Raw genomic sequence first — 15163 nt, 5'->3', positions numbered from 1 at the left:
GATGGCACCACTGCACTCCAGCCTGGGTGACAGAGTGAGACTTTGTCTCAAAAAAAATAAAGAAAAGAAAAAAGAAAATTAGGGAGAGACCATATGATATGGTTCCCCATACCATATGGATCCCCACTCAAATCTCATCTTGAGCTACAGCTCCCATAATCCTCATGTGTCATGGGAGGGGCCCAGTGGGAGGGTAACTGAACCATGGGGGCGGGTTATTCCTGTGCTGTTCTCGTGATAGTGAGTAAGTCTCAAAAGAGATCTGCTGGTTTTATAAAGGGCAGTTCCCCTGCACGGTTCTTACGGGCCTCCATGTAGTATGTGTCTGTGCTCCTCCTTTGCCTTCCACCATGATTGTGAGGCCTCCCCAGCCATGTGGAACTGTGAGTCCATTAAACCCTTTTATCTTTATAATAATTACCCAGTCTAGTGTTTCACAGAAGTATAAAAATGGACTAATGCACCATAACTGCACGTATTTAAATAACTGCTCTTATAATTCATATTTTATCTAAATTTACAGAACAGGCGTCGTTTATTAAGCACCTCACCCTCATTACCAACCCTACAACAACCCTGTCAGGAACATATTACACAGTTTCTAGACAAAAAAACAAAACCGAGGCTAGTTACATGTGTCCAAAGCTTCACATCTAGTAAACGGAAGCCACACTGCAAACCCGGGCCTGTCTGTTTTCAAACACACACTCTTTCAAGTAAATACTATAAATTATTTGCTTCAACCTGGACGAATGAAACAATAACAGACCTTCAATTGTACTTTTAAAAGCCGATCATCAGTGTAAACCAATAAAAGCAGCCTAACATTTACAGCTCGACAAGTGACAACACACAAGCATATCCATTAGAGCAACTGGCTCTTAGGAAGACACTGCAATGTGCGGCAAAGATATCCATGCCTCTTCCCTCCTTTTTTTAAAGAGACAGGGTCTTACTCTGTGACCCAACCTGGAGCACAGTGGTGCAACCATGGCTCACTGCCAGCCACCTTGAGCTCCTGGGCTCAAGTGATCTTCCTGCCTCAGCCTCCTGAGTAGCTGGGATTACAAGCACATGCCACCATGCCTGGCTAATACTCCCATCTTTAAAATGAGGAAACTGAGATTCTGTAACTATAAATGGCTTTCTACCACTGGTCTGTTGCAGAGATAGGACCAGGGCCAGTATTTCAACTCTCCCCAGAGAGCCTAGAAAAACGCAATTTTCAGGTTCAATGAAAAGCAGTTAAACAGAAGCAAATTATAAACCATGTAAGCTGGCAGCAGCCATCTGAAAAGCAAAAACTATGATTATTGGAATTAGGGTCATGATGGATAGCGATTTTCAAACTAACATTACATTAATTTTCTTACAGCTTGCTCCAATGTAGAAAACTGTATTGCAGAACCTTAACGACATCTGCCTACTAAAAGTTTACGTACACCAAATCTAGCAGAGCATATGATGTTTCTGACAGGTGTAACTTAAAAGATAGTAAATAAAATTGGAAAATTGCTATTGTCTTTTTATACACGGAAATAAGAAAAAAAAACTGTCCTTAATAGTTTTTTACCGAATTAACACCAAGTCTAGAGGATACTTAAGTGTTAGATCATTATCTCATTGAAAAGCTAGTTTTAATTAAGTATCTTTTTTAAGTTTTGTATATAAAATGAAATCTTGAAGTACTGTGAAGTCCGGTCAACTATTCCCCTTTGCCTGTGGCTGACAAATCAAGCCTTATCATGTATCTCAAATTAGAGGAATAATGAGGTACCACGTGTGCACTAGAGTAAACCAAGATTAAAATTACATGTTTCGATGAAAACCTCTAACAGGATAGTTATTCATAAATATATAATAAAAACCGAATCCATGTTTCTTAGTAAAGTGATGAAAACTCTTAATCATGTTAATAACTATATGAAAATCTGAATCTCTTTTAAATACCCAAAATCAGTAACTATCTCTATTTTAGCACCTCCTCTTTAAATAGACCCAGTTTGGATGGTAGAAGCAGTCATCTGGCTACTGCTGCAATAATTCTATCTTCTGGGCAGACAGAAACTACTGTCTTTTGTAACATACGAATAATCCACCTCACTTCCCTCCGGACAAGGGAAATGTTCTCCTCCAAGAGTTCCAGCTGTAACTAAGGAGGTGCAGGGCCACTCCCACTGTCTACCAGGTGACGGTCCAGCCAGCAGCTGGTGGCCGCAGCTCTCGCCTACATTAGCTGCCACTGAAAATGATCACAGCCGCTCTCTTTCACTGGCTGAATACACAGCGGGTATGGACAGCGAATATCGGGAAAGAATGGGGAATACTGTCCATGTTAACCCTTCCGAAAGAGAAAGGAGTAGGAGGCGGGGAGCAAGGAGGCGCTGAGACACATCAGCAGCAGAGCACCGCCTGCGCTCCTCTCCAAGTGCCCCTCCACCCCCAGGCCACACTGAGCCCAGGTACCTGGGCAGCCCGGCAGCCAAATGTCACTAACCAGGTCAGGGCCTGAAACTCAAAAGGCTAACTCCAATGAGAAGCAGGATGGTAAACTTGGATCGGCAGTGAGACACTGCAACCCATAAAACCAAAGCTCAACCTCTCCCTTAGGAAATCACATTCCTCTCCAAGAAGCCAATTTTATCTGCCCTTGTATCTAGCACCAACTTGTTTTCTTTTAACAAAAAACAATTCCTATGAAATAACTGAGAAAGCAAAGCAAAAAGAAACAGCTCTTCCCACCCCAATCCTCACCCACCCTGCGGAGGTCAGCATGACAAGAGGACACTCTTTGGGGGTGGGGGAGGTGTGAGGTTATGGCCACTAAAAGCATTTTCAAAATAGGCTAGTAAATGCCAACTGATTAAGTCCTCCTGAAAAGCCTGTGGAAACAGAGAACATAATTAATATGTTGACAATGAGCATTCCGGCTTGTCTGATTGTCTCAGAGCACTCGAGCAAAACACAGGCCTGGCAGCCTGGCAGGGAAGGAACACACCAGCACTTTACCCAAGTCCTCAACATTAAGGAAGTGCCTGGGTTTTATGAGAAGCCCAGGCCTTTGGATAACTCAACTGAAGCACTCACCTGAATTTCGGAATACTTCCAAATGTATTTGAGTTTATCAGAGGTCAAAGGACAACAAGAGTGCTTTTCTGTCTGTGTTTTCCCACGAAAGCCAGCTACCTGGATTGATTTTGCATTTTTCACCTAGTCACCCAGGCACCATTTGATGAAGGTGGAGAAGGAACAGAAAGCAGAGTCAGAGATGATGAAATTGTGCTCTGTTACAGCACAACAGAAGGTGTCCACTTCTCTGTTGACACTGGCTATTTTAAAAAACACAGGCCAGGCCGGGCGCGGTGGCTCATGCCTGCAATCCCAGCACTTTGGGAAGCCAAAGCAGGCGGATCACCTGAGGTCACGAGTTCAAGACCAGCCTGGCCAACATGGTGAAACCCTGTCTCTACTAAAAATTCAAAAATTAGCCAAGCATGGTGGCAGGCACTTGTAATCCTAGCTACTCAGGAGGCTGAGGCAGGGGAACTGCTTAAACCTGGGAGGCGGAGGGTACAGTGAGCCGAGATCACGCCACTGCACTCCAGCCTGGGCGACACAGCAAGACTCCGTCTCAAAAACAATAAATAAAATAAAATAAAAAAATACAGCAGCCTGGCTAAAAGCCAAGATAATTCCACTTAAATGTCCTGATCCATAGGACATCCTCCTAAGGTTTTGCTGGACTTATTTTTCTGCTGAATTGGGCTTTGGTCATTCTAGTTCAGAAACTGCAACAGTCTTGTACAATGATGACAGCACTTACTTGGAATCCTCCAGAATACAGCAACATAAAATCTGTGGGCCAAGCCTCTTGTCAGATACAATGGAATAGATGGATGCTGTATCTAATCCTGAGAGTTAGTTCTGTGCAGCTCCCTAACAAAGCAGCAGGTCAAGGATGTACTTTTATCTACCCTCTTTAAAAAGTACCCCTACGGAGCACAGAGGCTCAAACTTGTAATCCTAGCACTTTAGGACGGCAAGGAGGGAGGATCACTTGAAGCCAGGAGTTCAAGACAAGCCTAGACAACATAGCCAGACCCTGTCTCTATAAAAAATTTAAAAAGTTAGCCCAGCTTGGTGGTGTGTACCTGTGGTCCCAGCTACTTAGCAGGATGAAGCAGGAGGATCACTTGAGCCCATAGTTTCAAGGTTGCAATAAGCTATGATCATGCCACTACACTCCAGCCTGGGCCACAGAGCAAGACTCTGTCTCTTTAGAAAAAAGAAAAGAAAAAAACCAGAAAAAAGTACCCCTGAAAACAACAAAAAGAGAAGTTTTGATTTATAAGGGGCACACGCTAACCACCACTGCAAAGGCATGACTACTGCCTATGCCCCATGGGGTCCCTGAAGCTCTGGACCCAATTTTGCACATGTGGGCAGGCTCCATGACCTGTAGGAAAAAAGTCCATTTGGATCCTTGCGTTTCTTTCCCGAACTGAACTATTGTCATTTAAGCTTCTGAGTGACCAAGTGAGCACCTCACATGCATACACGTCATCATCTGGTTTGCTAGCCTCCTTCAGAACCCTCTTCTCTCCCCTCATGCTGGCCAGAGGAAGGGTGGGGAAGTGGGCTCAGGCAGAGTAAATGGATGCAAGTGACACCTCCTCCACAGTAAATGGCAACTGAACAGTCCTCACAACTGAAACACTGGCAGTGGGATTTATGTGACCATTCGTACACAGGCTAGTGGAGAGACGGTCATGACGGCCCTCTCACCTGAAAACAGAGGGCCCCTAGAAAAGCTCACCACAAGGAACATTTTGAGCTATGAAAACAACTGAGAAGCAGTGTGCTCAGAGGAAAGCAGCCTCGCTGGAAATACGGCTGCATCCCGGTGCAGTAAAATGGGCAGAGGCGCTGGGGAAACACAGGTGCCACCAGTTACTCATTGCATGACCTTGGCCATGTCACTTCTGTTTTAGGTTCTCAGCATCTCCGTCTGTGAAATAGTAGTTATGACCATGATACCACCACCACCATGCTATGTTGCTGGGAAGATCCACTGAAATACCAAATACACTATATGAGACTCCAGGCTCAGACACATTTCATTCATTGCAAAAAAATAAAGCAAATAACCAGTTGCACCAAGGATGAATTTCAAAATAATGGATAGCCTACCTTAAGATCAAAGGTATAATGAGAAACTTCTTTAAAGAAATACAATTTTCCCTTGCATAGCAGTCATTTGGATAAACACCAATCAATCAGAAATTAAGTCAGGGGTTATGCTAAGAGCCCAGGATACAGAAACAAGATTATCTTTGTCACCCTCAGGGAGCTTACATTTGTTGGAGATTTACAAAACAGCTGCTTTCATGATGGAGTCACCCACAACATAGTTGCCTTTGAACTTCACTCCGTTGTCTATTACCTAAGAGTAAGTGACAAAAGCAAACATACTATCTGAGACATCTTGCTGTAAGTCCCAATCTTTATTTTGTCACCTCTCTTTCTCTGCCTCACTGTTACTTCTTGCACAAAGTAAAATAACTACAAGGCTCAGCTGGTTGGAGCAGCTCCATAAGAAATTTAGGCTTGGGACCACCCAGCAGTGTTAACGTGCTCTGATTGTGAACTGCAGACTTCACCACCGTTCACCTTAAAACCCAGTCCTCAATCCCATTAGCCAAAAACGAGAAAACAGCTCAAATCACATAACCCCCTGAAGACGCAGGGCCACACCCCTGGGTTTGAAGGCTGCTCACTAAGACTTAACAGATACACAGATTTATACCACCGGAGTTGTTTACGAACCTGAAGATTACAATAAATAAAACAGTTGCTATCAGTACAACTCCCCTTATTTTCTCTCAAGTCACCTGGATCGTCCTGACCCCGGGAACCCCGTCTGCAGCGTCAGCCCCTCTCCGTGGAGAAAAGATGGAGCCGGATTAAGCACTCAGTGCTAAGGCGACTAAGAGGCCACTGCCGGCAGGCCCTGCCGGAAAATACTCAGAGAGTGCAGCAGGCGCCGCGATTCCTTAGAAAGTGCTGGCGTGGCCTCTCCTGACACAGAAAGCCGGCTCCTGGATGCTTACAAAGGACTGGCCGGCGCAACACTGTTGCTCCTCAACCCGGGCCACACTCCAAGGACCACTACTGAGCTTCAGCTTGGTCACCGAAAACGGCGCGGCCCCCTCCACCCGGGATGTCGGAGCCCAGGAGACCCCGAGGGCCCCCAGCTCTTTCTGTTATTGCAGAAGCGGCGGGCGGGTCCGCAGCCGGGGCCCCCCAGTGGCATTGTCCTGAACCGCCACGCCTGCACGTGGCCCGGCTAGAGCTCCCTGGCGAAGGATCACCTGTTCCCACAAGTGAGGCTGGCACGTTCTGAGCGGGGACGGGGGTGTCGGCTGATGTCCCCAAAACGATTACAGCCTCCTAGGCCCCAACAGGTCAACAAAAGTAAAAGTAGCAGCGAAGAGAGGCAAGAGTTCTAGACGCGAGAACAGCGAAGTGGGTTGCGAACTGGCGGAGACCCCCAGGTCTTGCTGCTCCTTCCAGAAGTTTAGGCTTAAGTTCCCAATGCCTGACAATGCGGGGGCAGGACCGTGGAGGGCAGGAGGGAGAAGGCGCTGGACAGGCCCAGGAAGGCGGGGTTGGCGGGTCCCCGCCGCAGCCAGGCCCTCCGGGGGCGCCCCGGGACACCTGCGGCCGAGGCGCGGCTCACCTTGAGATAGTCGTTCTCCGAGCGCAGCTCCTCCATCTCCCGCAGCAGCTCCTCTTCCTCCGCCGCTGGCACGAGCCGAGGCTGCTCGCCCAGGCTGGGCTCCTTGGGGGTCCCGGGGACTGGTCGCTCCGGCGGTGCGCGACCCCGGGCATCCTCCGCCGCGCCGGGCCCCGCGAAACCCCCGGAAACCCCGCCCGGGAGGCTCCGGCCCCCGGGACAGGAGCCCGCGGCGAGGGGCGCGGCGAGGAGCGCTGGGGGCTCGGGGCTGCCCGGCGGCGCTCCTCGGGCTGCGGGGCTCGGCGTCGGCGCTCCTCGGGGGGGTTCTCGGTCGCTGGAGCCCGTGCCAGATTCGGCGTCGCTGCTGGCGGCAGGGAGCAGGCGCTGCTCGTCGGACAGGGGTTCGGAGGGGCAGTCGGAGAGGTCGGAGCTGCTGTCCGTGTGGCTGATGCGCGAGCAGCGGACCGGAGACCCGGCCACCGAGGTCACCGCGAGGGTCACGGCAGGGATCCGGGCGGCCGGGGTCGGGGGAACGATGGTGCGGGCGGGTGGCGCCCGGGAGCCGCGCTTGGCTTTGCGGCCCTTGGCAGCGGCGGGCGGCGGCTCGGCTCCAGGAGGCTTCCCAGCCCGGGACAGCGGCTCCGCGGGCGCCACGCGCGCCGCCCTCCTGCTTCCCAGGGCAGCCTTGGCACCGCCCGCCGCTCTGGCCCCGGCGCCCGGCGGGGGCTTGTCCTTCGCGCCCGGGACGCCGCCGCTGCGCCGGGAGAGGCGGCCGGGCGCGGCCAGGGACCCCGGCGAGGGCGGCGCCTTGCCCGCGAGGTTGGGCGAGCGCGGGGCGGCGGACGCCGGGGCTCGGCCCGAGGAGGGGACGGCCGGGCCGGGCGCGGCGGGCCGGGCGTGCAGGTCCTTAAGGAAGGGTCTGGCGGGCGAGGGCGCTCGGTGCAGCCGCCGCCTCTCGGCCACCGGGTGGAGGTGGTGGTGGCGGTGGTGCTGGCCGGGCGGCTGCAGCTTCGCGTCCCGGGCGCCTCCGCCCGCGGGGCCGTTCAGCGTCTCCATGGCGGGGTCCGCGGGCAGCAGCTCAGGCGGCAGACGCTCCGGGCGGCGACGGCTGCGGCGGCGGCGGCGGCGGCGTGCAGCCTCCCCGCGCACTCGCTCATCACTGTCCCAGCCCCGCCCGGGCTGCGCCCCGCGCTCCCGCCGTTCCCCGCCCCTCGCACCCCGGCCCCAAGGATTCCCGCGGGGTTCGCCGCCGCCGCGCTCGCCCCTCGCTGATGTCACCGTGGATCGAGTTCTCCCGGCTCAGCAGCGCGGCGGCTCCTGGCCGCTCGCATCCCCGGACCCCGCGCTCCGGGTTCGCGGTCACCGGTGCCGCGGCGGCGCTGGCGGCGCGCGCCCGACTCCCGCGTCCCGCTCCCCGCCCACCGCCGGCCCGCTACGGCCCGCGCCCGCCCCCGCCGCTCCCGGCTGAGAGAAGCCGCACGCGCGCGCCCCGCCGCCCAGCGCCCTCGCCCGCTGCCCGTGCGCATGCCCCGCCTCCAGCCAGCCGGCGCCGCGCGGGGGAGGGGCGAGGGAAGGGGCGGGGCTTGCGCTTCCCGGGGGGCGGGCGCCCGGCACGGACGGGGCGGGGCCTGCGCGCCCTTGGGAGCAGGCGCAGGCTGGGTCCACGCGCCCTCGCCACCCGGGGACCTCCTTGCTTTTTGAGGCCCTAGAAACGCTGCCAGGAGCTAGGGAGGAAGGGAAGAGGCGGAGGCGAAGTGGGGGCAAGGGGCGGCACCGGCCACTTGGGGAAGGCATGTGCCGCGGCTGACAACGCCCCCCTCGTGCCCCTCCATCCGCCGCCCGCCTCCCCGAGGCCCGTCCCCTCCCCCGCGTCCTGTCTAAGCTGTGCCCCTGGTCCCCGAGCTCCTTTAAGGATCGCTGGTACCAGACACAGCTCTCGCGTCAAAATGGCACGGCGGGCGCTCCACAGTTGGCACCCCTGTGGCCTCGGGAGTTCAGAAGAGGAGGAGCTGCTGCCCAAACAGGAGAAGCCTTTGCCAAGCTGGGGTCAGAAAGGGAACTCGCATTTATAGTTCCGGCTGCGAGCCAGGCCTGCTGGCCACTTACTGGGCATTGTTTTATTTAAACCTCACCACAGTCCCGGATTGGAATTGCTGTCTTCGGTAAAGACTAGGGCACCGGCGCAGGGAGGTGAAGTCACTTGCCTGCGATGCCTCACCCAGTCCCTGGCTGAGCGGGCTTAAACTCAGGTCCTCAGGATTCCGAGTCCTGCAGGCTCTCCGCTTAGACAGCCCGGAGCCCGGGCACCGGTTCTACCTCTTGAAGGCACTAGACCTTTCTGAGCCCCAGTTTCCTCGCCTGCATCATTAAAACGTACTGCCACCTGAGTGTGTGTGAAGATTGAGCAAATACCAGAACACACCGTGCAAACTGTAAAGTCCAGTTCACATCCCATTGGGTGCAGTTTATGTCCCAGGCGTTGGATGTTGGCCAGTGTCCATAGGAATAAGGGCCAGCCTGTCCTCTAGCCCTGGCGTTGCAGGAGACAGAGGGTCAGGTAATAATTACAAGGTGGAGGGCGGGAGCGTAACCCCGCCTGGGAAGGCTTGCATTTTCCTGGAAGGACGGGTTGGTCTCGCAGCTGAGGGCCCAGGACACAGTAGAGCCTGCAGAGAGCAGGGCCCCTAGGCGGGGAGGCAGGTGGGTTAGGGATTAGAGGGGAGACTGGAGGGTGTGTGGCACCGAATATCCTACCAAGGCCGTTGGGCATTAAACTAGAGGCGGTAGCCAGGGCAATTCTGAGCAAGATGATCTGATGTGCTCAGAAAGACCCCGGGGGCACCAGCCTGGAGGAGAGGGAGGTGGGCCATGGGAGCTGCGAGTGGCTGTGGCAGTATGCGCGGTGAGGGGGCCGAGGGAGCAGGGACAGAAAAGTGGGGGGGGGGGGCGACTCACAAAAATAAAGAAAAAATCGACTCCAAAGTCTGTGATCTTAACCACAGATTTACCCTACTTAGCCATCTCCTTCAAAAAATGCAGGATGAACCCTTTTTTTGTAATCCTGTAAGTCAGGAGAGCCCTGCCCCGAAGTCGTCCTGCCTGGCCCTGGCTGAGCTCTGGGGACACTGAGACCTCGCCTGCTCCGCTGCTGTTGTGCGTGCTCTTTGTGAGTCGTTTTTCTGGGAATGCCTCTGAATGTGAGACGGCACGCACGAAACCCAATCTCCACGAAATCCAATTCCTTAATCTCCTTTGAGGCTAATGCCCTAGCCGTTTCTCCCGCGCTGGGAGAAGGACACTGTGGGCTCCGCGGTGGGCGTGGATGACCACGCAGCCCGAAAGGCTTGAGAGGTGTCGGCCGCCGCGCGCGCCGGGCCGGCTGTCCCCAGAGGGCGCTCTAGCTCTCCCCTTCCGCGGGAGGGGGCTCGCGGTCCGGCCAGAGCACAACCGACCTCTGCCTAGAACTTCCTCCAGAGACCCTGAAGCCTCCCACACCCTCACATTTCCGAAGAATTATGGCCGGGACTCTCAGCACAAGCTTGCCAGCTTCTCACACCAAATACACTCAAGGAAAGGGCCCCCCAACAATGTTTCAATACGTTAGTCTTCCAAAGACAGTAGCTTGATGACCGTAGGATTTGCAGCCAGCTTCTCTTTCTTTCAGGTAATAAGTCAGATAAAATTCATCTTCCTTATTACTTATTATTTGCCCGGCAAATGGGACTACTAGCCCTTTGTAAGGAAGTATTCAATCAATGCTTTCCCTTTTTTTTCTCTCTTCCTTTTTTTTTTTTTAAGAGATGGGGTCTTGCTATGTTGCCCAGACTGAAGTCAAACTTCCTGGGCTTAAGCCATCCTCCCACCTCAGCCTCCCAAGTAGCTGGGACTACAGGCATGCACCACCCAGCCCAGCCAATAATGCTTTCTTTGTTTTCCAGTATTCAGTGAGTTACAGGTATAAAGAGATACCTGCTTGCATAATAGATGTTTTTAAAGTCACTCAAAAAAAAAAAAAAAAACAGAAAAGAAAAAGTAGCCCAGGTGTGGTGGCTCACGCCTGTAATCCCAGCATCTTGGGAGGCCAAGGTGGGCAGAGAACTTGAGCTCAGGAGTTTGAGATAAGCCTGGGCAACATGGCAAAATCCTGTCTCTACCAAAAAAAAAAAGCAAAAATAAGCTGGGCATGGTGGCGCACACCTGTAGTCCCAGCTACTTGGGAGGCTGAGGTGGGAGGCTCCCTCAAGCCCAGGAGGGGAGGTTGCAGTGAGCCATGATCACGCCACTGCACTACAGCCTGTGTGATGGGAGTGAAACCCTGTCTCAAAAAAATGGGAAGGAAAGAAGGAAGGAAGGAAGGGAAGGAGGGAGGGGAGGAAAGGAAGGGAGGAAGGGAAGGAGGGAGCAAAGAAAGGAAACACGTGATTTTAAGGTCTTTTTCTGTTAAATCAAATGAATCTAAAGGTAATAGGGGATTTACTATTTAGGGGAACTGTAAAGTGCTTATTCCGTGAAATAACAAACCCCAGCATGGGCATGCCTGTTTTCATCTGTGTGCCTCAGATCCAGTCTTGCCCTTGCGCTACTCTGCGGTGAGCGGAAGCGTGGATTTCCAGGCCGCTGGGTTTGCTGACTGGGTTTGGCCAGTGGAGGTGCTGTCAGGAGATGGGAGTGGACCCAGAAGGAAGAAACCAGGTTATTTCTTACCCTCTTTACTGCAGGCGGCTTCTCCGGCAGTGGCTGGGTCTCCATGAGGAGTGGATTTCTGAGGTTCCAGCCATCACCGGATGGCCTGCTCCTCCTGGTAGCTGTTCGTCCTCCACTGCCTCGTGTCCAGGGTGGTAGTGGCTTCCTGTGCCTGCAGATCTCCGGGTTGCTTCACTGTGGCTGATTCCCTGCATTGCAACCCTGGGTTGTAAATGCTGGCACAAGGCCCAGGGCCCCATCGTCTCATTCCTCTGCAGAGGCCCAAGTACCGTCCGTCCTAGGGAGCCGCGTGCAGCAGTGCTGTGATGAGTAATGTTTGTGTGCTATGTTCACAACCTCTTTGTCCAAGAACGGTATGGTATGGTGACAAGACCTGAGACTTCGACACTAGGTAAATCTGGGTTCAAATCTTGCCCAAGTCATTTGCTGTCTGTGTGGCCTTGGGTAAGGTATTATTATCAATGTTATCATCATCATTATTTAACGCCAGTGAAATAATCTTCAAAACTCTTAAAATATGAGCAAACCAGATTTTTCACTCAGATTCCAAACTCACTCAGAGAGTTAGAAATCTATTCTGTATCTATACAGTTATATAAAGAGAAATGAATTCTTTTTTTACTTGGTTTGACTCATAGACCAAAAAAAAAAAGTGACTTACTCAGGACTATGCTTCACTCTATACTCCCAGGCAGAATTACATGCAGAATTTCTATACCTTTAATACATTGTCCAAACCCAGGCATATATGTATCTTCCCGTTTTTCCCCTTATTTTAACAGAAAGGCACATTTAAAATATGAAAGCATTCCTGGTTGAAGTCATGAGAAATCATCCTCTTTGCAAAGAGTGGAAAGAAGAGGGAATTTTTCAGAGTGAGTGGCTTTTTTGGGCGCTGCAGGAAAGTTACGTTTGAAAAGGGACAACCTGATGCCTGATCCCCCTGCCTCCCCACCACCCGCCAAGGTTGAAGCTGGAGTCTGCATCCAGCACTAGGGTCTGTGGGGACCTCCCAGCTCTCTTTGCAGGGGTGATTGCCAAAATGCCACATGGGACCTGAAAAAGGCTTCATATCCACATTGGCAGCTGTGCGTGGTGTTGGTGGTGACAATGACAATAACTTAAGAGGCTCTTAAACCTTGAGGACATTAAAATCTCCTGGTGAGACTGTTAAAAATGCACATTATCTGGTCATATCCCCAGGGATCTGATTTAAGAGAGATTAGCCTGGAAAGCTGTATTATTATTATTATTATTATTATTATTATTATTATTTTGAGGTGGAATCTTGCTCTGTCACCCAGGCTAAAGTGCAGTGGCGTGATCTTGGCTCACTGCAACCTCTGCCTTCTGGACTCAAGCAACTCTCCTGCCTCAGACTCCTGAGTAGCTGAGATTACAGGTGCCTGCCACCACGCCCAGCTCATTTTTTTTGTATTTTCAGTAGAGACGGGATTTCGCCATGTTGGGCAGGCTGGTCTCAAACTCCTGATCTTAAATGATCCGCCCGCCTCGGACTCCCAGAGTGCTGGGATTACAGGGGTGAGCCACTATGCCCGGCCAGAAGGCTGTATTTTTAACAAATACTTTTGATGCAAGTAATTATCTTACTTCTCATTGAAAAGCACTGCATTAGTGTTTCTTTTTTCTCTCTTCCTTCTTTCTTTTTTAAAAAAGACAAGGTTTTGCTTGGTCACCCAGGCTGGAGTGGAATGTGCAATCATAGCTCACTGCAGACTCCAACTCCTGGGCTCCAGTGATCCTCCCACCTCAGCTTCCCAAGTAGCTGGGACCACAGGCACATGTGTTATTGTTTCTACACAGGTCCAAGTGTCACATGGCTTGTCATTTGCATTCTTCCTATTTCTGTTCAAAACTCCTTCTGCTACTGTGCGGGATGACCCACCTCTATGCATGTGAGATGCTGGGTGATGGATATTTGCTCACTTAAACCTGAACTAGAGAGTCCCAACCTAGCATGCCCTAGAGTCTGCTGGGAGAACAGGGGAGTCTCCCTGTGACGTGAGAACCAGAGGAAGTAGAGAGCTGAAGGTGTAAGGAGGCCCTTTCCTTCCTGACCAGTGGTTCTTCATAGGGGCGTAGAGTGCACCCACGGGGAGCATGCTAGACATATATTGCGGTGTTTTCTGTTGTCACAACAACTGGATTAGAGGGTGCTACTGGCATTTAAGTGAGGGCAGGGGAGTAGTCAGGGTGGCTAGATATCTTGCAATGTGCCCAGAGAAGGGTCGTCCCAGGCAGGATGAGGTGGCTCACACCTGTAATCCCAGTACTTTGGGTGGCTGAGGTGGTGGATCACTTGAGTCCAAGAGTTTGAGACCAGCCTGGCCAACATGATGAAACCCTGTCTCTACTAAAAATACAAAAATTAGCCGGGCGTCGTGGCATGTGCCTGTAATCCCAGCTATTCAGGAGGCTGAGGTGGGAGAATTGCTTGAACCCAGGAGGCAGAGGTTGCAGTGAGCTGAGATCTCACCAGTGCACTCTAGCCTAGGCGATGGAGTGAGACTCCATCTCAGAAAAAAAAAAAAAAAAGTCATCTCTCCTACTACAGGACTTCCAAGTGTCCCCTGAAACATTCACGTGGGTAAAAAAAAATCTGTTTATCATTATCTAAGGCTAGAAGTACATGTTTTACATGTAAATGCAACACTTTTACATATAAAGCAGTATTTTTTAAGCTTTTAAAACATTTTTAAAAAATTAATATAACTTTTAATTGACAAATCATAATTACATTGACAGAGTGCACCATGTTATTTTGATATATGTATACTAAAGCAGTATGTTTTTAGGGCTGTTTTAATATCAGCTGAATTTTTTTTTTAGGAATGAAACCACAATAGAAATCAAGACTGGACTGGGCACAGTGGCTCATGCCTGTAATCCCAGCACTTTGGGAGGCCAAGGCCTGCGAATCACTTGAGGTCAGGAGTTTGAGACCAGCCTGCCCAACATGGTGAAACCCTGTCTCTATTGAAAATACAACAAAGTAGCCGGACATGGTGGTACATGCCTGTAATTCCAGCTACTTGGGAGGCTGAGGCAGGAGAGTCACTTGAACCCAGGAGGTGGAGGTTGCAGTGAGCTGAGATCACACCACTGCACTCCAGCCTGGGTGAGAGAGGGAGACTTTGTCTCAAAAAATAAAAAATACAAATAAAATGAAGACTATTTTATTTGGAGATTTTCAGTGCATTTTTTATCTTTGATCATTTCATTGAGTCTGTGCCACTCAAGGGATTGGAGTCATGAATAGAACCCACCTGTATTTGTCTGTGTTTTAGCAGTTGCTTCTATGTAGAGCATCTGACTACTTTATTATGTATTTTGTAGTATATCTGTACCTAAGCTTTATATATTGAAATAGATATTATTTTGTTATAAGTTGCTTTCTTATTATTTCTTTTTTGCATTACCATTAGAGAAGTATAACAGTTTTTTTAAATATATGGTTAGGGGAGTGACAACCACAAGTAATGATTCTCATTTCAAGAAATTAAAGGGCATTTTTTAAAAAAAAAAAAAAAAAAGGCGGGAGGTGGGGCTCTGGGGCTGGCAGGGTTGAGAGACAGCTCCTGCCCAGGGAGAGCCGCGATGTCCTGCGGGGTGCCGCCTTGTGGTGGCTTTTGGGATGGCACCCTTCCCTACAGGGATAAAATAAAATCTATTATAGAATGGTCAGTCCCAGGGTGATGGGTG

At 51.2% G+C, this 15163-nt stretch overlaps 1 protein-coding gene across 10 annotated transcripts in view; it reads right to left on the bottom strand.

The window, feature by feature from the left end:
- Nucleotides 1-7897, bottom strand: part of MTCL1 (microtubule crosslinking factor 1) — a 125299-nt gene extending 117402 nt beyond the window's left edge. For 4 of the 10 annotated variants that reach the window (XM_050767353.1, XM_050767359.1, XM_050767356.1 and 1 more), the window contains exon 1: nt 6740-6890. In XM_050767353.1, coding sequence (XP_050623310.1) covers nt 6740-6775 — 36 coding nt within the window. In that variant the 5' untranslated portion in view covers nt 6776-6890. Of the gene's footprint in view, nt 1-5355; nt 5860-5891; nt 6645-6739 lie in introns of those variants that run through there. The other 6 variants (XM_050767349.1, XM_050767350.1, XM_050767351.1 and 3 more) reach the window with 4 other exon arrangements.
- Between the last annotated feature and the right edge of the window lie 7266 nt (nt 7898-15163).

This window comes from Macaca thibetana, chromosome 18, assembly GCF_024542745.1.
Source record: "Macaca thibetana thibetana isolate TM-01 chromosome 18, ASM2454274v1, whole genome shotgun sequence".
Classification (NCBI taxonomy): Eukaryota; Metazoa; Chordata; class Mammalia; order Primates; family Cercopithecidae; genus Macaca; species Macaca thibetana.
This window is presented reverse-complemented; position numbering and strand designations above follow the sequence as displayed.